The sequence below is a fragment of the Hemitrygon akajei genome, chromosome 8 (genome assembly GCF_048418815.1).
Source record: "Hemitrygon akajei chromosome 8, sHemAka1.3, whole genome shotgun sequence".
Taxonomy (NCBI): Eukaryota; Metazoa; Chordata; class Chondrichthyes; order Myliobatiformes; family Dasyatidae; genus Hemitrygon; species Hemitrygon akajei.
Window position 1 is genome coordinate 36,432,412 of NC_133131.1, and position 25,904 is coordinate 36,458,315.

General features: G+C 42.7%; 1 protein-coding gene across 2 annotated transcripts in view; it reads right to left on the reverse strand.

Annotated features, from left to right (window-relative positions):
• hpda (4-hydroxyphenylpyruvate dioxygenase a) overlaps window positions 1-25,904 on the reverse strand; it is a 69,339-nt gene that overhangs the window by 40,173 nt on the left and 3,262 nt on the right. The window contains exons 1-5 of one of the 2 annotated variants that reach the window (XM_073053602.1): window positions 22,293-22,408; window positions 14,401-14,427; window positions 14,234-14,296; window positions 3,004-3,108; window positions 2,267-2,309 (exon numbers count right to left, since the gene is read on the reverse strand). In XM_073053602.1, coding sequence (XP_072909703.1) covers window positions 2,267-2,309; window positions 3,004-3,108; window positions 14,234-14,296; window positions 14,401-14,427; window positions 22,293-22,295 — 241 coding nt within the window. In that variant the 5' untranslated portion in view covers window positions 22,296-22,408. Of the gene's footprint in view, window positions 1-2,266; window positions 2,310-3,003; window positions 3,109-14,233; window positions 14,297-14,400; window positions 14,428-22,292; window positions 22,409-25,904 lie in introns of those variants that run through there. The other variant, XM_073053601.1, reaches the window with a different exon arrangement.

The following is a 25,904-nucleotide window of genomic DNA, read 5'->3' on the forward strand; positions in this document are numbered from 1 at the left end:
TTCATTATAATAAAGTAATTGCATTTTCAGGTGTACTTGTCTCACCAATGTTGCAACAGTGGTGATACTTTCTCTTATATTTGTGGCAAGTATACACTTAAATCTCAAAGACTGAGCATGACTCCTCTTAATAAGTATGCTGGAGTTCTACTCTGGGTATAGAACTGGTGACCAAGACAAAGCCTGGGCTCCACATATTTGTGGCACAAAATGCGCTGTCGATCTCAGAGCTTGGCTCATAGGCACTTGGAAGTCAATGCCATTCACTAAGCTGATCAGCCGTCAATGCTGGCTGATTATTATTAGACACTTTAGCGAGAATCCTCAGACACCGAGTACTAACAAAAATCACCAATGAAACATTTTCAGTTTAGTTGAGCAATTGCAAAGCTTCAGCAATGTTATGTAATTAAAAACATTATATTCACTAAAAGTTACTTTCTTGATTCTCCAAATTCTTACATGATATAAGAAGTCTGAAATAATATTTGTTTATATGATAGACCAAGCAGTCTATCATATAAAAAAATTCTGAGGATGTAACACTTCTGAAAAAATTTGCTGTCCATTGTAATGCAATTTATTACCACTTTTTCAACGCAGGCTGTATTTCAGTTTATAACCATTTTTCCAACATGCTTTACTTCAATACATCACGATTCTTTGAACAGAGGTTAATACTCAATTCAGTTCTAGTCATTCAGCGGTAGTTCGTCACCTCTCTCTCTCATCAAAAACATTAGGAACACTTAGATACAGTAGGGACATTTAGATACATTAAGGACATTTAAGAGATGTTTAGATTGGCACATGAATGTGAGGAAAATGGAAGGATATGGACATTGTGTAGGCATAAGAGTTTAGTTTCATTGGCCATTTGATTATTAATTTATTTAGCTCAGTAAACATCATCGGCTGAAGGGCCTACACTGTGCTGTACTTTTTCATGTTCTAAAAGCAGTATTAGAATCTATCTCAAACATGAAAAAAAGTCTGCAGATGCTGGAAATCCAAAGCAACACACACAAAATGTTAGACGAACTCGACAGGCCAGGCAGCATCAATGGAAAACAGTAAACAGCCAACATTTCAGGCCAAGACCCTTCATCCCGAAACATCGAACACTCTTTTCCACAGATGCTGCCTGGCCTCCTGAGTACCTCCAGCACTTCATGTGTGTTGTTCACAATCTATCACCATTTTTTCTACACAGACTGTAACCCAACTTATTATCGCTCTTTGAACAACTGCTATATCCTATTTCATTATTGTTCTTTCTCTATTAAATACAGTATACCAGCTCGCCAATGCTTTTTACAGATACTGTGCTGATTTGTATATACTGGCATAACATGTAGGCAAATACAACCACAGTGTGTTCATGGGCAAAAACAATGAGTAATCTTCATCATATCATGACTCTGAAGTTATATAAAATAATATTTAAAGTTCAAACTGCAAAAGTAAATTTATTATCAAAGTACATATATGTCACCATGAAATTCATTTTCTTGTGGGCATACTCAACAAAACCCATAATAGAATTAATGGAAGATGCACCAACTTGGGTGCAAAACAAGCTGTGAAAATACAAAAGGAATAATAATAAATAAATAAACAAACAAACAAACAATAACTATCACGAACATGAGATGAAGAGTCCATAGGTTGTGGGAACATTTTGATGATGGGGCTTGAAGTTGAGAGAAGTTATCCACTTTGGTACAAGACCCTGATGGTTGAGGGGTAATAACTGTCTGGAACCTCGTGGTGTGGATCTGGTGGATCCTGTACCTTCTTCCTGATGGCAGCAACAAGAAGAGAGCATGTCCTGGGTGATGGAGATCCCTGATAATGGATGCTGATTTTCTGCAATGTTTCGTGCAGATGTGCTCAGTGGTGGGGAGGGCTTTGCCCATGATGGACAGGGTCATATCCATTATTTTTTGTAGGATTTTCCATTCTAGGGCATTGGTGTTTCCATACCAGGCTGTGATGCAGCCAGTCAATCCACTCTTCACCACACATCTATAGAAGTTTGTCCAAGTTTTAGATGTCATGCCGAATCTTCACAAACTTCTCAGGAAGAAGAGCCATTTCTGTGTTTTCTTCATAATTGCACTTAAGTGCTCGGCGAAGTTGGAGAGGTATTTTCATTGATTCTATTATGGTTATTATGTACGAGAAAAATCTAGTGATTTTAAGGAAAATGTTAACCTATATAAGTGTTTTTACTAAACCTAAAACAAAATGTCACAATACTCACCCTTGTTACCAGGATTTAGTGCTGATTGGAAAACAAATATAATCTGTAGAAAAAGAAAAGATATTATTGAGATTTCAATTGACTTTCACTTATCTTCTTTGAACCGAAGTCAGTTTAAAAGCTGACACAAGGGACACAAGACATTACAGTCAAGCCCTATCTCTGGTAACAGAATAAGGGAATGGTCTTATTCAATGCCTTATCTCAACTATGATAACATGAAACCTGAGTTAGCTCAAGAAACAAGACAGGAGACAAGAGCTGGCTCAGCATCTCAAAATCAACTTCCAGTGCACAGTCAACAAACCGGCTCACAAATATCTTGATTATTCTTTGTTGAAGATAATTAGGATAATGCAGAACTTCTATTGGAAATACAAAAAGGCTTGGAGGAATCACGTGCAACCACCCAGGAGGATATGGAAATTATTTTTTCAGTGCTGTTCCATGACACCAGTGGACTGCTAGGTTTGGACATCTTATGTGTGAAGTACTTTATTGGGTACCCTCTGCTTGCTTGAAAAACAGACAATTTCATAATTACCCATGTATTGCCCAAGGACCTCAGGATGCTACAAACTAAGAGAAGTTATGTCCATAACCACAGTACGTCTTTCAATTGAATCAGTAAGCTTTCAACTGGCGCTTTCATCAGCATGAAATGTTAAGGTTCAACTTTTGATTATGGTATTAAATTTCTGTGCAATCCATTTTTTTCTTAGCTGGCTGGTCCTTACTTTATTCTGCCTAACGGCATGTGACACCACCTCACGACTTCCTGTCTCCAGTCCTTTATATGCCAATGCCTCAAATCCAAACCTTGTGCAGTAATATGATGCAGCCTGCAAAGGGAGATAAAGGGACATCAAGTAATTGACAATTGCTATTCACAGAAATCTTGTTCCAATGTAATGTAGATGCTGTTTATGAGAATATCTGGTGAACGATTTTCTGGTTATAATGGCTGCAGTTTCATCATTTCTCATGGTAGGAAACTCGAATTGCATTACTGATGATTATCTCATTCATTAAAATAGTTGCCCGGATTGAACATTTAACTGTTTGTTTGATTATCTAATCTAAAATCCACTGTTCTAACTTGACCTTATCTACTCATTGATCGTTGCCTTTTTTTCCATATAAACCATTCTAGACCGGGTGATATGTTACCCCTTGGCGGTATTCCTTGATTGTGATATTATTGTTTCAATGATTCACTACTGATGTATATTTGTGTGTGGGGGAATTCGGTGTGTGTGTGGTGGGGGGGGGGAATATATAGACATTTTATGAATTTGCAGGAATCTGTAATAATTCAGAATCTGAATCAGGTTTTATATCACCAGCATATGTTGTGAAATCTGTTGACTGAAATCCTTAATAATAGAAAAACAATGTGAATTACAGTAAGCATAAATTAAATAAGTAGTGCTAAAATGAAAAATAAAATTTTAAAAAGTAGTGAGGCTATGTTCATAGGATCAATGTCCATTCACAAATCAAATAGCCAAGGGAAGAAGCTGTTCCTGAACTGTTGAGTGTGTGCCTCAGGCTTCTGTACCTCCTTCCTGATGGTAGCACCGATTGAGAAGGTAAAATTAAAGTTCAAAGCACTGTTTATTTTAAACTGATCCAAAAAATGAGGTTTACTCAAGAGCATTTAACATGATGTTGAACCTGCAACAAACCGCAGAGCCAGTCTGCCCTGATCAAACTCACACAAAATTGCAATAAAAAAAAGAGTAACCAGAAACCAGTAACATATTATAACATGAACTACAGAGTTCAATCCACAAACTGTGTCAAGTAGATCTTTCCCAGAACCCAAACTCCAGTGCCATCCTCCAAGGGTATTGAGCGAGAGAAAGAGAGAGAAACCGGTCAAACGCAGTCACCTTCCTCTGGGAGCAGTAAGCAAGCAGACTTACCTACTGGTAAAGTATTCCGGTATATTGCTAGCATTTATTCCTCATTAACAACTGTGATAGAAGTGATTAACCGATAACTTACCTCCCTGCTGATTGTGAGAGTGTGTGCAAACTAGCTTTTGGAATCAGAATCAGATTTATTATCACTGACATAAATGATGTGAAATTTGTTGTTTTGTGCCCGCAGTACAAATATATAAAATTACTATACATTTCAAATATAACTAGCGCCAAAACAAGAATAATGAGGAGGTTTTCAAGGACTGTTCAGAAAACTGATGGTGGATTCAACACACTTCCGTCTGCACTTCACTCACTTTGAGACAGAAGAATTGAAGAAGGATTTGGTTTGGGGTTGGTGGAGTAGTAGTGGTGGTGTTGGGGTGTCTACATTGGTTGGGCAAGGATGTGTTTTAAGCTAGAGAAATCTAGGGTCTCTGGTGTTAAAGAAGGGCAGACTCACAGACAAGTTTTGTTTCTCCACAGATGGGATTGCTCTCCCATCCATCTCTGAGAAATCAGTCAAAAGCCTGGGAAAAGTCAAAGAGATTCTAAGAGATGTGGCTGCCATCTAGAAGACCACTAATGAGTTAGAAGTCTGGCTCACCAGTGTGGCTAAGTCAGGCCTACCTGGCAACCTCAAGGCCTGGATTAACCAGCATGACATCCTCCACTGAATCCTTTGGCCAATGCTGGAACATGAAGTACCCATGTCATCATGAAAGAAAGATCAATAGGCTACTTTCGAAGATGGCTGGGCCTCCCACATAGCCTGAGCAGCATTGCTCTGGATGGAAAAAGGAACAAGCTGCAGCTTCCCTTCAGTGACCTGAATGAGGACTTTATGGCTTCCCGTACAAGAGAATTACTAATGTACAGAGATTCCTGTGACCCCAAGTCTGGGCGAGGAAGAGGTGTGAGCAGCTGTCAAGGAAGTGTGTTACCACCAGGATATTAGGATTAGGGCAGCAGGGAGCTTGGATAAGGTGGTAGGGTGTGCTGAATCCAAAGATCTCCTGGTCCAACATCTGGCAGTGCATCAGATTCATGACCCAGGCTATGGACAATGTCCTGCCTCATATAGTGAACCTTGTTGCTTGGGGTAAAAGCGAGGCACCATCATGTCCTCTCTGCCCCAGCAGAGGGAACTTGGAACATATTCTCAGCAGCCGCCCAAAAGCCCTGGGAGAAGGGTGCTGCTGCTGGCACCATGACCAGGTGCAGAAGGCAGCAGCAGGAAATATCTCCTCAGCTATTAACAACATTAAGCACTTCTGCCAACCCAGAAAACCCACAACCTTTGCCAAAGTTGGAGGCCAACCACAGCCTCAGCCCTGATCACCAGCAGACTTGCTCACCACAGAATCTGACTGGCATCTGAAAGTCAATCTTGGTAAGCCATTGAAGTCCCCCAACTTCACCACATTATCATCACTGAGGCCTGACATGGTTATTCTGTCAGAAGCCTCGAAGCAGGTGAGCATGGTATAACTGACAGTGCCAAATTGTCTTGGGAAGACCAAATTGAGGAGGTGTTTGAGCACAAAGAAGGCCATATACCAGGAGCATGTAGAACAATGCCAGAGACAGGGGTGGAGGGCACGTTCCGAGCCTATAGAAGTGGGGTGTAGAGGTTTTTCTGGCTGCTCGTTCTGCAGAACCTATCTTCTCCTTGGCATTAAAGAGTCTGCAAAGAGAAGAGCCATCAGGGCCTTCACAGAGGCTGCTGAGCAAGCCTCTAGATGACTATGGAATAAGAGGTATGACCCATGAACCAGTGCTTCTGGGACACAATGCTTCTGGAATCAACCCTTAGCTGGGTCACCTGGGTGAGGGTGTCTGAAGTTGGAAGATCTGAAACATCCGAGGACCCCAGTTTGCATCACTAATGATGTCTTCCAGAACATCTTAGGATGTATCTCAGCACCTATGCCAAGTTCCTACAAGAACCCTACGTGTACACAAGGTTTGAGGTATCATTTGGTATGGAACCCGCAGTGCGGACCTGACACATGTGCCAAAGAACCTCCTTTCTCTGTGGAGAATGGCATTTGTGAAGGATGTTTATTCAAAGGTTGACTGGAGCAGAAAAGGATGGGGGAAAAGTCAGAGCAGGGTAGGTAATTGCTGGTGGAGAGATGATCAATTTGGGAGAGGAGAGTCCTTGGAAGGGTGGTGGTGGGAGGGAGGGAGGACAGAATTTCAAGAAGACATACAATAACAGGAAGGGAAGTCAGGGAAGTTGTGTCAGTCAAAAAATGTGGTCATTTGCAGAGATGATCGGGTGTGTGGTGCAAGAAAGCACTGGCAGTGAGTGGGAGGGTGTAGAAAATTCCCTGAGAAAAGAACATACAAAGGAATTTTCCTGGGGGAGAAAATGGATAACGAAGAGTCCCCAGCAGTGGCCCTGCCTCAACCTTCTGGTTAAAGACTGCTACATTGTGCAAGGTAACATCAACTGCAGGACATAAGTACAAAATGATCAGCTTATGACATCAAAACAAGCACAAGGCGACATGATGTCCGACCGTGTGCCTAGCTGGCCCTGTAAATACACATATCATACACATTAAGTATCCAGAATTAAAATATAGATTTTACCCAATGACATTTATTGAATGTGTTTTTGATTACAACCTTTCACATGTATCTCACTGCTGATAGAAATTCTGTCCTATCATTTCTGCTAGAAATTAAATTTCAGTGTGCAACATAGTGATATGGTTCTGGCTGTGTACACATCGAAGACTTGAGAAATCAAAGCAGGTTTACACTGGGTGGTGCAATGCATGAACACAAAATACTCTGCAGATGCTGGGGTCAAAGCAACACACACAACACGCTGGAGGAACTCAGCAGGTCAGGCAGCATCCATGGAAACGAACAGTCAACATTTTGGGCCAAGACCCTTTGTCAGGACTGAAGAGGGAGGTGGCAGGGGCCCTATAAAGAAGGCAGGGGGAAGGCAGGAAGGAGAAGGCTGGTAGGTGCCAGGTGAAAAGCTAGTAAGGGGAAAGATCAAGGGGTGAGGGAGGGGATAGGCAGGAAAGGTGAAGGAGGAATGTAAGGAGAAAGCACTATGGGTAGTTGAAGGAGGCAGAACCATGAGGGAGCTGATAGGCAGCTGGAGGAGGAGGCAGAGTGAAACTGGGATGGGGGAAGGGGGGGAGGGAATTACTGGAAGTTGAAGAATTCGATGTTCATGCCAAGGGGCTGGAGACTACCCAGACGGTATATGAGGTGTTGGCCTCATCATGGCAGTAGAGGAGACCATGTATGGACATATCCGAATGGGAATGTGAAGCAGAGTTGAAGCGGGTGGCGACCGGGAGATCCTGTCTATTGTGGCGGACGGAGCGGAGGTGCTCGACGAAGCGGTCCCCCAATCTGTGGCAGGTCTCGCCGATGTAGAGGAGGCCGCACCGGGAGCACCGGATGCAATAGATGACCCCAACAGACTCACAAGTGAAGTGTTGCCTCACCTGGAAGGACTGGTTGGGGCCCCAAATGGTGGTAAGAAAGGAGGTGTAGGGACAGGTTGCAGGGATAAGTGCCAGGTGGGAGATCCGTGGGGAGGGACGTGTGGACCAGGGAGTTGAGGAGGGAACGATCCCTGCGGAAAGCAGAGAGGGGTAGAGAGGGAAAGATGTGCTTAGTGGCGGGGTCCCGTTGAAGGTGGCGGAAGTTGCGGAGGATAATGTGCTGGATCTGGAGGCTGGTGGGTTGGTAGGTGAGGACAAGGGGATCTCTTTCTCTGTTGAGGTGATGGGATGATGGGGTGAGGGTCAAAGTGCAGGAAATGGAGGAGATGTGGGTGAGGGCATCATTGATGACGGCAGAAGGGAAACCATTATCCTCCTCCTCCAGCTGCCTATCACCTCCCTCATGGTTCCACCTCCTTCTACTACCCATAGTGCTTTCCCCTTACATTCCTTCTTCACCTTTCCTGCCTATCCCCTCCCTGCTTCTCCTCCCCCACCCCTTGATCTTTCCCCTTACTGGCTTTTCACCTGGTACCTACCAGCCTTCTTCCTGCCCTCCCCCCACCTTCTTTATAGGGCCCTTGCCACCTCCCTCTTCAGTCTTGACGAAGGGTCTTGGCCCAAAACATTGACTGTTTTTTTCCATGGATGCTGCCCAACATGCTGAATTCCTCCAGTGTGTTGTGCATGTTGCTAATACTGCATGCTGTCCGGCTGATAGTTTGTGTATTGCACAGACTGTTCTTGATAAGTTTGTAGATAATATCATTGGCCAGAGGGTCAATGGACCTTCAACTTGAAGAAATCATTTGATTAGCTTGACTCAGGCCACCACTGAAATGTGCATTTTAGGGAAGGAAAACCAGAAAGGGTTTCTAAGGCATGAGTAGATCTGTTGAACGTTCAGCTTGCAGTGGTAATATCCAGTGGATTAAGGATGTTCATGGCTCCTGAGTCCATTACCCTACTGTAATCCACAAAACACTCTTACTTTACTTAATTAAAAATTTCTGATCTGTCACTTTCTCTCAATTCCTTTTATATTTTGGCATTGCTCTGCATTATGAGTCATTACCATTCAGAATGGTTATCTCTTAAAGACAAATATGTAAAAGTAAAATCAACAGAAAGTACCCGATGTGTCAGAGACTGCAAGAGAAATTACAAATAAATGCTATGAGTATTTTCTGCAATCACCTACAATAATTAACCTGTACCTGAAACGTGAAATCATCTATTGTTAACTTGTTCAGTTTCATTGGAAATCAACTTACTTCTGAAAAAGACAATTTCTGTTTTACAATCATTTTTTTCTTTTTCTTGTGTGAAGCAATTGTACAATTAATTTCTAACAAGGCATTATGTACATAATAGCAAGATGTTTTTATCAGTATCTCACCTATAAATTGAAAACAGGTGCCAAACATACTTAGGAAGAGTTTAGAGCAGGGTTTCTGTGGAACCCTGGGGTTCTGTGAGAGACCGTGATAAAAAAAACCCATCATTTTTTGAACTTTGCACAACACATGATGCTAGCGAGTGGTGGGCAGTGATCGAGCAGCCTTGTTAACAATCTTGTTAGAGGTCTCTCAGCCAGGTATGGCAGTACGCAGTAGGGCCGCGTTTATTCTCAGCTTTTGATGTGAGGTGGGGAGGCCTTTAATAATTGGTGAGCCCTATATTGCACAGAGGGGAGGATGGTCGGCTGATTATTGGTGAGCGCTGTATTACATGGAGGGGAGGATGGTCGGCTGATAATTGGTGAGCCCTGTATTGCACAGAGGGGAGGATGGTCGGCTGATTATTGGTGAGCGCTGTATTACATGGAGGGGAGGATGGTCGGCTGATAATTGGTGAGCCCTGTATTGCACAGAGGGGAGGATGGTCGGCTGATTATTGGTGAGCGCTGTATTACATGGAGGGGAGGATGGTCGGCTGATAATTGGTGAGCCCTGTATTGCACAGAGGGGAGGATGGTCGGCTGATAATTGGTGAGCCCTGTATTGCACAGAGGGGAGGATGGTCGGCTGCTAATTGGTGAGCGCTGTATTACATGGAGGGGAGGATGGTCGGCTGATAATTGGTGAGCCCTGTATTGCACAGAGGGGAGGATGGTCGGCTGATAATTGGTGAGCGCTGTATTACATGGATGGGAGGATGGTCGGCTGATAATTGGTGAGCGCTGTATTGCACAGAGGGGAGGATGGTCGGCTGATAATTGGTGAGTGCTGTATTACATGGAGGGGAGGATGGTCGGCTGATAATTGGTGAGCCCTATATTGCACAGAGGGGAGGATGGTCGGCTGATAATTGGTGAGTGCTGTATTACATGGAGGGGAGGATGGTCGGCTGATAATTGGTGAGCGCTGTATTACATGGAGGGGAGGATGGTCGGCTGATAATTGGTGAGCGCTGTATTACATGGATGGGAGGATGGTCGGCTGATAATTGGTGAGTGTTGTATTACATGGAGGGGAGGATGGTCGGCTGATAATTGGTGAGCGCTGTATTACATGGATGGGAGGATGGTAGGCTGATAATTGGTGAGCCCTGTATTGCACAGAGGGGAGGATGGTCGGCTGATAATTAGTGAGTGCTGAATTACATGGATGGGAGGATGGTCGGCTGATAATTGGTGAGTGCTGTATTACATGGAGGGGAGGATGGTCGGCTGATAATTGGTGAGCGCTGTATTACATGGAGGGGAGGATGGTCGGCTGATAATTGGTGAGCGCTGTATTACATGGAGGGGAGGATGGTCGGCTGATAATTGGTGAGCGCTGTATTACATGGAGGGGAGGATGGTCGGCTGATAATTGGTGAGCGCTGTATTACATGGAGGGGAGGATGGTCGGCTGATAATTGGTGAGCGCTGTATTACATGGAGGGGAGGATGGTCGGCTGATAATTGGTGAGCCCTATATTGCACAGAGGGGAGGATGGTCGGCTGATAATTGGTGAGTGTTGTATTACATGGATGGGAGGATGGTCGGCTGATAATTGGTGAGCCCTATATTGCACAGAGGGGAGGATGGTCGGCTGATAATTGGTGAGTGCTGAATTACATGGAGGGGAGGATGGTCGGCTGATAATTGGTGAGCGTTGTATTACATGGAGGGGAGGATGGTCGGCTGATAATTGGTGAGTGCTGAATTACATGGAGGGGAGGATGGTCGGCTGATAATTGGTGAGCCCTGTATTGCACAGAGGGGAGGATGGTCGGCTGATAATTGGTGAGTGCTGTATTACATGGAGGGGAGGATGGTCGGCTGATAATTGGTGAGTGCTGAATTACATGGAGGGGAGGATGGTCGGCTGATAATTGGTGAGCCCTGTATTGCACAGAGGGGAGGATGGTCGGCTGATAATTGGTGAGTGCTGAATTACATGGATGGGAGGATGGTCGGCTGATAATTGGTGAGCCCTATATTGCACAGAGGGGAGGATGGTCGGCTGATAATTGGTGAGTGCTGTATTACATGGAGGGGAGGATGGTCGGCTGATAATTGGTGAGCCCTATATTGCACAGAGGGGAGGATGGTCGGCTGATTATTGGTGAGCGCTGTATTACATGGAGGGGAGGATGGTCGGCTGATAATTGGTGAGCCCTATATTGCACAGAGGGGAGGATGGTCGGCTGATTATTGGTGAGCGCTGTATTACATGGAGGGGAGGATGGTCGGCTGATAATTGGTGAGCCCTGTATTGCACAGAGGGGAGGATGGTCGGCTGATTATTGGTGAGCGCTGTATTACATGGAGGGGAGGATGGTCGGCTGATAATTGGTGAGCCCTATATTGCACAGAGGGGAGGATGGTCGGCTGATTATTGGTGAGCGCTGTATTACATGGAGGGGAGGATGGTCGGCTGATAATTGGTGAGTGCTGTATTGCACAGAGGGGAGGATGGTCGGCTGATTATTGGTGAGCGCTGTATTACATGGAGGGGAGGATGGTCGGCTGATAATTGGTGAACCCTGTATTGCACAGAGGGGAGGATGGTCGGCTGATTATTGGTGAGCCCTGTATTGCACAGAGGGGAGGATGGTCGGCTGATAATTGGTGAGCCCTGTATTGCACAGAGGGGAGGATGGTCGGCTGATAATTGGTGAGCGTTGTATTACATGGAGGGGAGGATGGTCGGCTGATAATTGGTGAGCCCTGTATTGCACAGAGGGGAGGATGGTCGGCTGATTATTGGTGAGTGCTGTATTACATGGATGGGAGGATGGTCGGCTGATAATTGGTGAGCCCTGTATTGCACAGAGGGGAGGATGGTCGGCTGATAATTGGTGAGTGTTGTATTACATGGAGGGGAGGATGGTCGGCTGATAATTGGTGAGTGCTGTATTACATGGAGGGGAGGATGGTCGGCTGATTATTGGTGAGTGCTGTATTACATGGATGGGAGGATGGGAGGCTGATAATTGGTGAGCCCTGTATTGCACAGAGGGGAGGATGGTCGGCTGATAATTGGTGAGTGTTGTATTACATGGAGGGGAGGATGGTAGGCTGATGAGGAGCATGAAGTGCGTTTTCTGAGCATTGAATAGACTTGCTCAACTCGGACTGTGAAGTCAGCCTCTCTTTCTCCCAAATTACCTCCCACAACTTCCCCTTAAGCACTGCCAATTGACTTATGGGAGCAGTGAACAAACTCTACCAGTGTAAAAGAAAATTGAAAGGTAATTTTCATTCTAAAGAAGGAATTTTTATGCTCCACAACTCAGCTGCTGGCCAGTTGCTTTGCTGTTGTTGTAAACATTGTAAAAGGTGAATTGTGTTAGTTAGAAGTGAACTGTATTGTGAAGTTTTCATATTTTTTGCAGCTTTCTTGTTTAGTTATTTATTATGCCATTATTGTTAATATTTGATTGACCTCTGTGTTTGAACAAGATACAGTACAAGAAATTGAAAAGGTTTCACTCTCAAACAGTACAATAAGTCGATGTATTGATGACACGTCGCATGTTGCTGAAGAAGTTTTGTGTGATAAACTAAAAACAACAACTTCTCCATCTAGGCTGATGTGTCAACAGATTTCACCAACAAATGTCATGTTGTAGCATTTGTAAGATTTGTAAATGATGGTGAAATTCAAGAAAACATTTTCTGTTGCAAAAAACTGCCTAAAACAAGCAAAGGCCAAGATATATTTACTATCTTGTCTTCATATCTGGAAACAAAAGGTCAGTCTTGGAGGAACTGTGTTGGCATCTGTACCGATGGTGCCCCATCAATGGTTGGCTCCATGAGAGGTTTTGTTTCTCTTGTTAAAAAAGAAAATCCTGACATCACAGCACACTGCTTTCTTCACAGACAGGTGCCGATGTCAAAAGCTCTTGGAGATGAAATGAAAAAAAGTTCTGGATGATACTACAAAAATCAAAGCAAAGACCAGTTCACTCAATAATGTTTAAAAAAACTGTGTGAAAACCTGGACAAAGGTTCACTTATCAGCCTATCAGTCTCCTCCTACATACAGAAATCCAGTGGCTTAGCAGAGGAAGGATGCTTGAGCGTAGAGGTGAAGTGCAGGGGTACTTTCAATTAAATAGTAGGCAGATTTTGCTGAGCGCTTTGAAGATAAAGAATGACTGCAGAAACTAGCCTTCCTAGCAGACACTTTTCAGCATATGAACCAGTTGAACATGTCTCTGTAAAGCCCTGGAGAAAATGTTTTGACTTCAAGTGACAAGATTCTTGGATTTAAAAAGAAACTGAATCTTTGGAAAAATCATGTTGCAAAAGGAAATCTTGACATGTTTCCACTACTGCATGGGCTTGAGAGTGAGAAAGTATATCAGAAAGACTTGAGTCTTACTGAAAATAAAAATGTATTATGTTTGCCTTATGGATTTTTAAAATTTATGGAAGGGGAAAGGAAGAGATTAACTTCAAGAAAGGTAAGCTAAGGTTCACTACCTGTTCTTTTGGCTAAAAATACATTCTCTACTCAAAAGAGCATAGGCAATTATTTTTGGATCATTATATCTACAACTTACTGATTACACTAATGTACCATGAGCTGTAGATATACTGTAATATTTTTATGCAGGAGTTCCCCAAGATCTGAAAATTATCTCAAGGGTTCCTCCAGGAAAAGGTTGAGAAAGGCTGGTTTAGAAGGTCAGATTAGAAGGAGAAGAATCTCTCCCTTCTCTTTCTGAGCTTTCTGAATTCCTTCTTGAACCCTTTCCATATTTCCCATTATATTTTTTATCAATTTTATTATTGCTAATTAATATAGATGTTCTTGAACACTTGCTTGTTTCTGTAAACATCAAGAGCATTTTGAAACAAGATGGTTCATGATTTTCAGTTTCTGGTTGAGCAATGGAACTTAATTAGATCCAACAGTGCACACCATTTAATGTATATAGGCCTATGGAAGTAGTTATGTATTGATCAGGCTGTCTGTAGATATGTCTGTGTCCAGATGAATTTGGATTTGGAAATATTTGTGTACAGATTGTGTAAATATTTTGTGTATCAGCATGGGGTTATGTGCAGACCTGGATAGATCCATCCATAGATGTTTCTGGAAGTTCATCTCACCTGTTTGGCATTTCCTACCCAGAAAGTGATATGATGAAATCTGACATATTGACCCTTCTCCAGCTGCAACAGAAGAATTGCAAGTTATTCCTCTTAGTGTAGATAGGTTCAACAAACGAAAGTATTGGTAATCTTGTTTAAAAATTTAAACAACAAATGTCCTTCACCTTCTGCCCTTTGTCAGTGTAGGAAGTCTGAAACAAATGGAAAAATATTGGTTTAGTGTGACACAACCATGAAAGAGTGCACTGTTCTTCAGTTAATAGCTTTTTCATAATATTGCTGTCACTTAACATTTGGAGGTCAGAGTAAATCTAATAGAAGTATGACTTTCTAATATGTTAAGCATATAAGCACTTACTTTTCATTCTGAAGACAACTCCCTATATGAGTTCCTTCTGTTTCATTTCTCTCCTACCCCATCAACTTGTCCATCATTTGTAAGTTTGCAGACATATCCTGTTTCCCTTTCATGTTCCCCTTGACCACACCACTCAACAATTGGCTATTCAATTGTCACCAGGAAGGTCCCTCAAGAGACTCTGCATGACAGTGCCTGTAATATTGACTATGAACGGACAGAAAATTGTGCCTGATATTTTTTCTATGCTCATTCTTATTGGGATGTTCTTAACCATGTTCTCACATTTTTAATGTGCACATAATGTCTAAAACCTAATGTGTCTGCCTCTCAGCTTTTACGTGCCTGAATCTTTAAAAAAAATTTGAAAAGCCAAGTCAACTTTTGTCTAAACCCTAAATTAAGGAATCATCCTTGCCATTCCTGCCTTAATGCATCCAGAAGAAAACCGTACTCACATGTAGGAAATGCTAAACAAGAAACTAAATAAATTTCTTTCGACTTCAAGTAATTCTCATAAACATATCTATGTCACAAAGTGGAGGGGCAAGGGTGCTGGAGGACCCTAATGCAGGACACAAACACGTTTCGTAAGGTTAGCTAAATAGAGTTTATTACTATTTACAAGGAGAGCCGTGACGCAAGAATAGAACAGAGAGAAATCAAGGACAGCAAAGAGGAAGTGGGAATAGGCGTAATGGACGACGCCTCAGGCTGTGTCTAGACTGGGACTCAGGGTCTGGGGGCTAGGACTTGGAGCTTGGGGATCAGAGCCAGGACTCAGAATACGGACCTTGGACTTGATATGTGGAACACTAGAGCCACGACTTGATACATGGAACACCAGAGCCAGGACTTGGCTTGCTCCAGGCAAGAAACTTAGTTGGCTCCAGCTAGATGACTTTGGCTCGTGGTAGCTACAGTGACTTTGTTAACACTCTCATGCCAAACGGCTGAAGCTGGAGACTTATAAACTGCCGGTTCGGTCGAGAGTAAATTGCCTTTAACCACCAAGCTCGAAAGACACAGGAAAACAGGGAATTAAAGGGAAACAAGGAGTCAAAGGTCCGGATCGTAACACAAACTAAGTAAATTTAAAGAGAACCCAATCCAGACCATGACAATCTAGGTATTCCTGGCCTATCCCTCTGAATCTCTAGAAGAGCTTTGAATAGTAACCAAGATGGCGGCACAACGCAGCTTGCAGCAGCCACTCCGGAGCTGATTATCTGTTATTTGTGAAGTGGGGTGCCGTGCACAATCATAATCGATTGAAACGGACATGGGAGCACGGAGGAACATCGGGAAATCTCCAGGAAGACCTTCTTCATTGCCGCTGCTGCTGTGAGGTCCAGGACTCTGCTGGGAAGAACGGGCCCCCAGTCCTCGGGGTCGCATTGCCAATGGCCGTTGGCGGGGCCGTCTTAATACGCTCAGCAAAGGATGGTGCTCGGAGAAGCTGTACCGGAAGGGATGGTCATCAGCTCTGAGGTTCCACGGACGCGGAGACCGCTGCGGTCAGGTCGCTTTCGGTGTGTGCTGCGTCTGTGAGGCTGGGTTCGACGGAGCTTTCATTGTGTGCTGCGTCTGCGAGGCTGAGCCGGGCAGTGCTGTGGATGTCCATAGTGGGGGTATTCCCTTCTGCCGCTGGGATGAGATGGCGAACCTATCGGGACCCTGGGGACTTGTAGAAACTGTGTGGTGATTTCTTTTGAACTTATAGTCCTTTAACATCTTTGGACTATTTCTACTGTGCCGATGGTCTGTTTTTTATCAATTATGCTATTGTTTGCACTGTTGTAACTATGTGGTTTTGTGCAGGTCTTGTAGCTTTAGTTTTTGGTCTTGTTTGTCTGGTGGATTTGGAGCTCCTTTCCAGGGAACGCGCTAAGACGGTAGCGCGATATTAATACACAGCTGCCTCTCTGGACTCTGGATTGGGGATTGCCAAACATTATGTGGATTTTCTGGTGTAGTCTGTTTTGTCATATGCTTTTGTGATATCATTCTGGAGGAACGTTGTCTCATTTTTTAACTGCATTGCATTTGTGGTTTCTAAAGGACAATAAACTGAAATTGAATCTGAATCTAGTTAAATATCAATTGGTAAAACCAGATTTTTTCTTTATCTACATTGGCTGAAATACATGTCTTCATTATCCATTTCCTTATTATGATATTAAACTGAATTCAGATAACTTTTTGTCATTTGTAGATGGTGCTTCAAACTTTTTCTGAACAAATAACAATACTGTTTTATGTGGAAGCACTCAATTATCAATAATATTCCCTCTGCTGTATCCATCCCTTAACAACTTATTCATTTGTTCTTCTCTTTCCCAGTTTTAATGAAGGATTTTTGATGTGAAATGCTAACAGTTTCTCCTTCCAGAGATGCCAACTGATCTGCTGAGTGTTTCCAGCATTTTCTGTTTTATTTTTGATTTCCATCTCCAAGATTTAGGCCTCAATACCTTTTTGTGCAACTGGGGTCCTCAACTTCCTCACTTGCAGACCCCAGTCAGTTCAGATTTGCCACATCTCCTCCACAATCACCATCAACACAGGAGCACCACAAGACCGTGTGCTTATTCCCCCTGTTCTGCTCGCTTTATGACTGTGAATGTACAGTTCCAATGCTATATTAAATTTGCTGATGACACCATATCAGGTGGTGACGAAATCAGCAAATAGGACAGGGGTGGGCAAACTTTTTGACTTGTGGGCCACAAAGGGTTCTAAAATTTGACAGGGGGGCCTGACCAGGAGCAGATGGACGGAGTGTTTTGGTAATACACCTCATAAGAGAAAATAAAATATCATGGGATATGTAGAAAACATGTGCTTTAATTTCAATTGAAAATGAACAAATGCATTACAACAAAATATCTGTCTTTGAAGTCCCATGGTATTTAGCTATTTATTGAAATGACTTTTAAAACACTGAAAATTAAATGAATAAAATACAGCTTTTTTTAATAGTAACAGTTATTATTTTAAAGCACTGAAAATCCTGTTATCCTTCAAGATATTATCATCATCACTCTCCTCCTGACTGTCTTTACTTCAAAAACGGTAGGAGATGCAGGTCTACTTGTCCTGCTCCTTCTTATTCAATTGTCCCCTGTGCCAAAACTCAACAACGACCAGCACAAGGACAGAACAGTGACAGCGCGCCAGTATGCGGAGCGCGTTATTTGATCTGGAGCGCATTTTTTATTTTGAGAACGTACGTGCACCTGCGCACTACTCATGTCCATCACTTAACAGAAATGACATGTAACATGTAAGGCTTATTGAAAAAAATATTTTCAAATGCATTTTTACATAACACAACGAAGAAACTTATTTTTAATTTCAGTGGGAACAGTGTTGTTGGTCTCCCTTTTTAGCCAGCGCATCAAAGTCTGGATTTAGTTTTGTTGTGGCAAAAACGCCAGAATTGCGGGGGGAAAAACGTTAACAAGGTTTATTAATATAATTTCATCAAGTTCTGCGGGCCGGATTAAAAAGCTTAATGGCCCCCGGGCCGTAGTTTGCCCATGCCTGATATAGGAGGTAGATTGAAAATCTGGCTAAGTGGTACCACAGCAACAACCTCTCACTCAACCACAGCAAAACCAATGAGCTGATTATTGACTACAGGAGGAGGAAATTGGAAGTCCGTGAGCTTGTCCTCATCAGGCAATGGGAGGTGGAGAGGGCCAGTAACCTTAAATTGCTTAAAAGCATCATTTCAGAGGATCTGTTCTGAGACCAGCATGTAAGTGCCACTCTCAGGGTGGAGGAGCAACACCTCATATTCCGTTTGGATGCCCTCTAACCAGATAGCATGAAATTGATTTCTCCAACTTCCTGTAACTTCTCAACCCTCCCCCTTCTCTCCTTTTCCACTCCCTATTTTGGCTCCCCTCTTATCCTTTCTTCTCTCCTCACTTACCTATCACCTCCCTCTGGTGCTGCTCCTCCTCCCTTTTCTCCCAATAGTGCACTCTCCTTCTTCTTCAACGCTTTACCTTTTTCACCTTCTCACGTCATGGCTCCTCCCCCACCCACCTAACTTCCCCTCACCTGGTTTCGCCTTCCAGCTTGTACTCCTTCCCCTCTCCTAGTTTCTTCTCCCTCCTCTTCCAGTCCTGACGAAGGGTCTCAGTCTAAAGCATTGACTTTTTCTTCCTTTCCAGAGATGTTGCCAGACCAGCTGAATTCCACCAGCATTGTGTGAGTCACTCTGGATCTCCAGCATCTTGTGTCAATTTAAGAGACCTTCCCCATTATGCAGACATTGTAGCTTTAATCTATTATAAACTACTATTCATTATTCCTTATTAAAAAATCCTCAATGGCATCCAGAAGTATACATGAATCATGGATATCCTTGGATATTTGAAAGTAACCCTTTGATAAATGTAACTTAATCAATATCATTGTTATTTACTCTTATACTATCCAAAGAGAGCTGGATAGTTTCTCTTATTAAACCTTTAATAAATTTCAGCAGATTCATGAGTGGTGACTAATTATTTCTAAGTGCATGTTGATGCCTCTTCATACCTCATGTGCAATGAAATCTAACCTCCCCCCTCCATTTTCTTGTATAATGATCCCCTTCAGCTTTATGGTCTTATGTGTGGAATGCTATAAGAATTCATCCACTTTGCCTCCAAATTTCATCCTGCCCTCAAATGTACCTAGTCCATTTCCAAAACCTCCCTCCTTACTTTCTCTATGTCTAGAGACAGCTTATCCACTGGTATCTATTATAAACCCACGGACTCTCACAGCTATCTGGACTATACTTCTTCCCACCCTGTTACTTGTAAAAATATCATCCCCTTCTCTCAGTTCCTCCATCTTCACCACATCTGCTCTCAGGATGAGGCTTTTCATTCTAGGATGAAGAAGATGACCTCCTTTTTCAAAGAAAGGGGCCTCCCTTCCTCCACCATCAATGCTGTCCTCAACCACATCTCTTCCATCTCCCACACACCTGCTCTTTCTCCATCTTCACGCCACTCTACCAGAGATAGGGGTTGCTCTTGTCCTCACCTACCATCCCACCAGTATCTGCGTACAGCACATAATTCTCTGTAACTTCCGTCATCTCCAACGGGATCCCACCGGCAAGCACATCTTCCCTCCCCCCCCCCACCCCCACTTTCTCCTTTCTGCAGTGATCACTCCCTACGCAACTCCCTTGTCCATTTGTCCCTCCCCACTGATCTCCCTATCCTTGCAAGTGGAACAAGTGCTGCACCTGCCCCTACACCTCCTCCCTCACTTCCATTCAGGGCCCTAAGCAGTCCTTCCAGGTGAGACAATACTTTGGTGAGTCTGTTGGGATCACATACTGTGTCCAGTGCTCCCGGTGCGGCCTCCTGTATATCAGCGAGACCCAACATAGATTTGAAGACCTCTTCGCTGAGTACCTATGCTTCGTCTGCCAGAAAAAAAATCGGGATCTCCTAGTGGCCACTCATTTTAATTCCACTTCCCATTCCAATATGTCCATCCTTGGCCTCCTCCACTGTGGTGATGAGGCCACATTCAGGTTGGAGGAACAATGCCTTATATTCCGTTTGGGTAGCCTCCAACCTGATGACATGAACATCGATTTCTTGAACTTCCGGTAATGTCTTCACCATTTCCTAACCCCTTATCCCTCTCTCACTTTATCTCCTTGCCCACCCATCACCTCCTTCTGGAGCTCCTCCCCAATTTTCTTTCTTCTATGGCCCACTGTCTCTCTCACCAATCAACCTTCCAGCTCTTTACTTCATCCCACCCCCTTCAGGTTTTACCCATCACCTGGTGTTTCTTTCTCCCCTCCCTCCCAGCCTTCTAAACCTGCTCCTTGGCTTTTTTTTCTCTACTCTTGATGAAGGGACTCTGCCCAAAACATCGACTGTGCTCTTTTCCATAGATGCTGCCTGGCCTGCTGAGTTCCTGCAGCATTTTGTGAGTGTTGCTCTTGAGAATTGATCCCTTTTTCAATGTAGTGTTTGTGGAATTTCCCAATGTTCTGTAGAGTTTCACCAAACCCTCTGTTTGCAATGTTTCTATAACACTGTAATTAGATTAGATTTTCACTACATATGTTTACCACTAATAAATTTCATTTATTTAATGTTGGAACCATTTGTCTGTTTTCTGAAGATCACGTGCAACTCACATGTATGGGGTCACTAAAATTACTAAAATTTTATTTATTTTGTAGTAATATCCAGGAAATTTATAGGTATTTCCTGGGATTTCTTCATAGGTGCCACCTGTCAGTAAGTTGTAATGACTGCTGGGGAAAATTAACTAGGATATCACCCTTATCTTTAATATCAAATACAGGGTCTTGGGAGTGGCTTCCTACTCCTAGCACTGACTTTTTGTCTTGATATCAGACTACTAGTAATTTAAAAAAATGAGGTAGCTTCTTACCATACAAATTGATGCAAAGATGTACCCGAATAGGCATCCAGCTTACAAAAAAATGATTAGGGTCAAGAGAGGGTTGCAAGTGAAGGGCCACTATGTTGTGTCTAGGGACATACAATATTGCTTCAACATCTGGAGATACCTTAAATTTCATCTTTATCTTCTTTAATAAATCAAATTTCTGAGACTCTTTCTTTTAAAAACCATTTCCATAGGATAGATTGAATATTGCAGTAACCTGTAACCATTTCATATAACATAGGTCAGTACGGCACAGTGACAGGTCTTTTGGCCCATGATATCTGTGCAGACCATAATGACAATTTAAACAGTACAGTTGCTTGCTGTAAACTTCATTTTCCTGCCTGTTTATATGTTTGTCTAAATGCCTCTTCAATATCTAGTTCTGCACCTCCCCATATCTATCGCTCAAAATTTAATTTAAAATTTAATACCTTTCTTTCACCCCTCAACCACTAACACTCCAGAGAAAACAATTAAATGTGTCCAACCCCTCCTTATAATTGATATTCTGTAATCTGGGCAACATCTGTGCGAATCTCTTCCATACTCTCTCCAAAGCCTTGACATCCTCCCTCTCCTGTGGCCATCAGAATTGCACACAATGACAATAATCAAAGTTTCATACAGATGCAACATGACTTTCCAACATTTGTGCTCAATGCCCTGTCTGATGAAGCATGAGACACCTTCCTTATCACCCTGTCTATTTCTGTTGCCACTTCCGTGGAGTTATGAACTTTCATTCCAGGATTCCTCTGTGCAAGGTTATTCCTAAAGGTCCCGCCGCTTACTGCATACTTTCCTCTTATGTCTGACCTCCAAAAGTGCTATAACTCACACTTGACTGGAACGCCATCTCCCATTTCTCTGCTTATACTTCCAATTAGCCTCTATCCTGCCATATCCTTTGAAAATTGTCTTCACTATCCACAACTCTGTCAATTTTTGTCTCATTTATACTCTTACTAATCACCCCACCTATGTTTTCTTCCAATTATTTATAAGTATCACAAACAACAAAGGCCCAGATCTTATCCTTATAGAACACCCCATCCTTGCTGGTCAAGGACTTCCATTCAGAACAAAACCCCTGTCTTCTATGGCCAATTCCCTATAGACAATTCTATAGCTATTCCCCCCGATCTAATGCATCATAATGTAAAATTCTGAAAAGCTCGACCATACCCAGTTACCACAACAGTTCAGAATGTTTGGAATACATTTTTCACAATGGTCTCTACTCACCATGATGAAACAGTGGTAAGTACTACTTCAGGGAATTTTCAGTAGCAGGAAAATATCCATCAGGCTTTGCCTTATAAATACAATGCATCTGGGTGGATAACAGCACTGTATCTTACTGGTTGGCATGAATCCACCTTTTGCTCCTCCCCATATATTATTACCAAATAAATCTCGATTACATTGCAACCCTATTTATTCCTGAGTTTTGAGGCATAGTTCTTGGAGTTTGTACCATGGTGCGTTAATCAGTAATAAGAAAATCACAGAAAAGTGTGCCAGAGGCAGAAAAAAATTAGTATTTTTCTCATCCAATGCAGTTCTCTGAAAGAGAGGGCATAGTCATGGACTTTTGCCAGGACTCAGTATTTGCAGTTAGTTTATTCACCTTCAATGTGAACTGGAGTTCTGTTTGACAAAATGTGTCTACAAATATTTTTTCTTCTCCCAACAGAGAAAAAAAGGAATAAATTGGGAACTGGACATTTGAGCAACATTGTGATCTGTCAGACTGTATTGTGAGAAGGCATTGCTACATATTATTAGAATGATAAACCTTTGTTCCTTAAGGTTGTTATACTTAATTGTGGGTGGTAGTGGGAATGAGCTCCCAATGGCATGCACCGCAAATAGCCTCTGACAACCAAGTCCAGCTCCTGGCCTTCAAGTGTGGCTTAGCTACTAAGTCCAGTGGAACCACTTCTACTGCCAGGAGAAGGGGAAAAGGCCCGTTGCTGGCGTCTTAAAACCAGTCGGCTCAGGCAGATGGGGCTCATCACCCATGGTTGGCAGCTCATCTAGGAGAAGGAAAATACTGATCTTAAACATATGCTGTCTTGGAGCTGTACGTAATCATGGGGAAGGCTTTGGGAGTAAACCCTGAGGGAAAAATTTGGAGCTGGAGTCCCTAAGACAGTCCTACATCGAGTTGAATGCTGACTGACAACTTCTGCCATGCTGCTGATGCCAAACTATATTGGTGTCTGCCGTTCCTTTGGGTTCATCAGCTGCGTGGAGAGGGGGAGCTTAGCACATGGACAACAGCTTGCTCTCCATATTGTACTGCCCTGGTGTTGCATATCTAAACAGCCTGACCAATGGAGGCCTCAGAAGTCTTTGTGAATGAATCTGAGTAATTGCATCACTTACATTCATTAAAAAAAATAGATATCATGGAATAAACCAAAGTATTGCTATCCATGATCTGAAATAAAACAGCTTAACAAGAGTAAAGTGCTGATGCCTTTCATATCATTTTTGCTCCATAATATTTCCATAACATGTTTCCTGAAGGAGGCATATGATAACATAAGAACCTGCAAGCATATGTAAAGGATCCCAAAGAGCCTTGCAGCCAATTAAGTATTTAGAATGTGTGGTTCCAGTTGTAGTGCCCCAAATCTGCTCACAGTAAAAAGCCCAACACAAGGACAAAATTCAGACCAGTTAACCTTGCACAAAACATCATTAAGTCTGAGGAATTGATCATCAACTTCAGGAAGGGGAAGTCGAGGTCACACACACACACACACACACACCAGTCCTCATTGAGGGATCAGCAGTGGAAAGGGTGAATAGTTTCACGTTCCTGGGTGTCAATATCTCTGTGGATCTATCCTGGGCCCAGCATATCGATGAAGTTACATATTGATGCGGTGGCTATATTTCATGAGGGGTTTGAGGTGACTTGGTATGTCACCAAAGACTCTCGCAAATTTCTACAGATGTAACATGGAACGCATTCTAACTGGTTGCATCTCCACCTGGTATGGAGGTGCCACTGCACTGGATCAGAAAAAGCTGCAGAAAGTTGCATTCTCAGCCAGCTCCATCATGGATTACTAACCTCCCAGCATCGAGGACATCTTCAGAAGGTGATGTCTCAAAAAAGCAGCATCTATCATTACAGACCCTCATCACCCAAGGCACGCCCTCTTCTCATTGCTACCATCAGGGAGGAGATGTTGGAGTCTGAAGCCACACACTCTGTGTTTTAGGAACAGCTGCTTCCCTTCTATCAGCAGATTTCTGAGTGGACAATGAACCCATGTACACAAGTGTACTATTTTTGTTTATTTTCTTTTGCTCTCTTTTGCACTACTTATTTAATTTAATTTTTATACAGTATATTGTGTTATAGATTTTCTTTTGTGTTTATGTACAAGGTATCACAATCTATTGCTGCCATGAAATAATAATTTCACAACGTATGCCAGTGATATTTTTGATTTCTTGTTTATTGAGGGATAATTGGTAACCATGGCAGCAGAACTCAAATGCCTATGGATTTTTTTTTTCTGTATTGAGTCTAGGATTTGGGACGTTACTTTGCATTTCTATAAGACCTTGTCAAGACCACACTTGGACTGTTGTGTACATTTTTGGTCACCTTGTTACAGGAAACATATTAAACTGGAAAGAGTGAAGAAAAGGTTTACGAGGATGCTGCCAGGGTAGGGGGAGGTTGAACAAGGTAGGACTTTAATCTTTGGAGTGCAGGAAATTCAGGGCTTGACCAAATAAAGGTGTATAAATTCATAGTCACATAGAGTGGGTAGTTTTTATTTTCCCAGGGAAAGATGGATTGTAGATTGAAGGTAGAAGGTTCATTGCTAAAAGAAGGGATGTAGTCCTGTAAACTGAGTTTGGGGAATTAGGATCCTATAAAAGGTAGGATCTAGGAAACAGGTTATCAAGAAGGGCCTCATGGGTCCATCTCTCAGTTGAAAAATAGGGAGAAACATAAAATGGCTGCATCAGGGAGGTCTTTAGAATCCTGTGGGAAGGTTATTGAGGCTTTAGGTTTGTTTTGGGTGGAAGGGGATCTCTAAATATACTTCAGCAAGACTGGGATCAATATCCTTGCAGGGCTGCATGCTGGAGCTTTTAGGAAAGGTTTTTTTTAAGGAATATATGGATCAGCACAACATCGAGGGCCGAAGGGCCTGTACTGTGCTGTAGTATTCTAGTGTCTAGTGTATCTTGCCTACGGATTGGAACACTGGAAGGAAATCAAAACTGAAAGTGCTGTTAAAAACTGATCAGATCAGGCAGCATCTGATGAAAGAGAAGCAGAATTAATGCATAATGCATAAAAAACGGAATTGAACCAAAACATTATCTTTCCGCAGATGCTCCCTGACCTGCTGAGTGTTTGCACTATTTCCTGTTTCAAGTTTCAGCATCTGCAGATCTTGAACTTCAAACTAAGAGGAGGATCAGGAGGGTGAGAACCAAAATTGAAAGTAGAAGTTAGAAATCTTGCTAGGGAGCTGATAAAAACCACAACATAAGATCAGAGTTAGAAAAGTGTTAAAATGCCAGATTTAAAGTCACGATATCAAAATTTAGGCTACACCCATGAAAAGACTGAAGTAACATTGTAACTAGTTGTAAAAGGATATATTCCAATTGTCATTTCAGAAAGGTGGTTACAAAGTTTGGAATTAATTGTTTTAGAGTTTTTGACCTTCAAAAGGAACTGAAGTAAAGGAGGAGTGGTTAGTGCTTTCAATTAGGGATGACATCAGATCTTTTTGGTAGATCTTGGTATAAAATTAGAATCAATTTGGGTGGAGCTAAGAAGTAGCAGGTGCCAGGGTTGTTTGTAGGCTT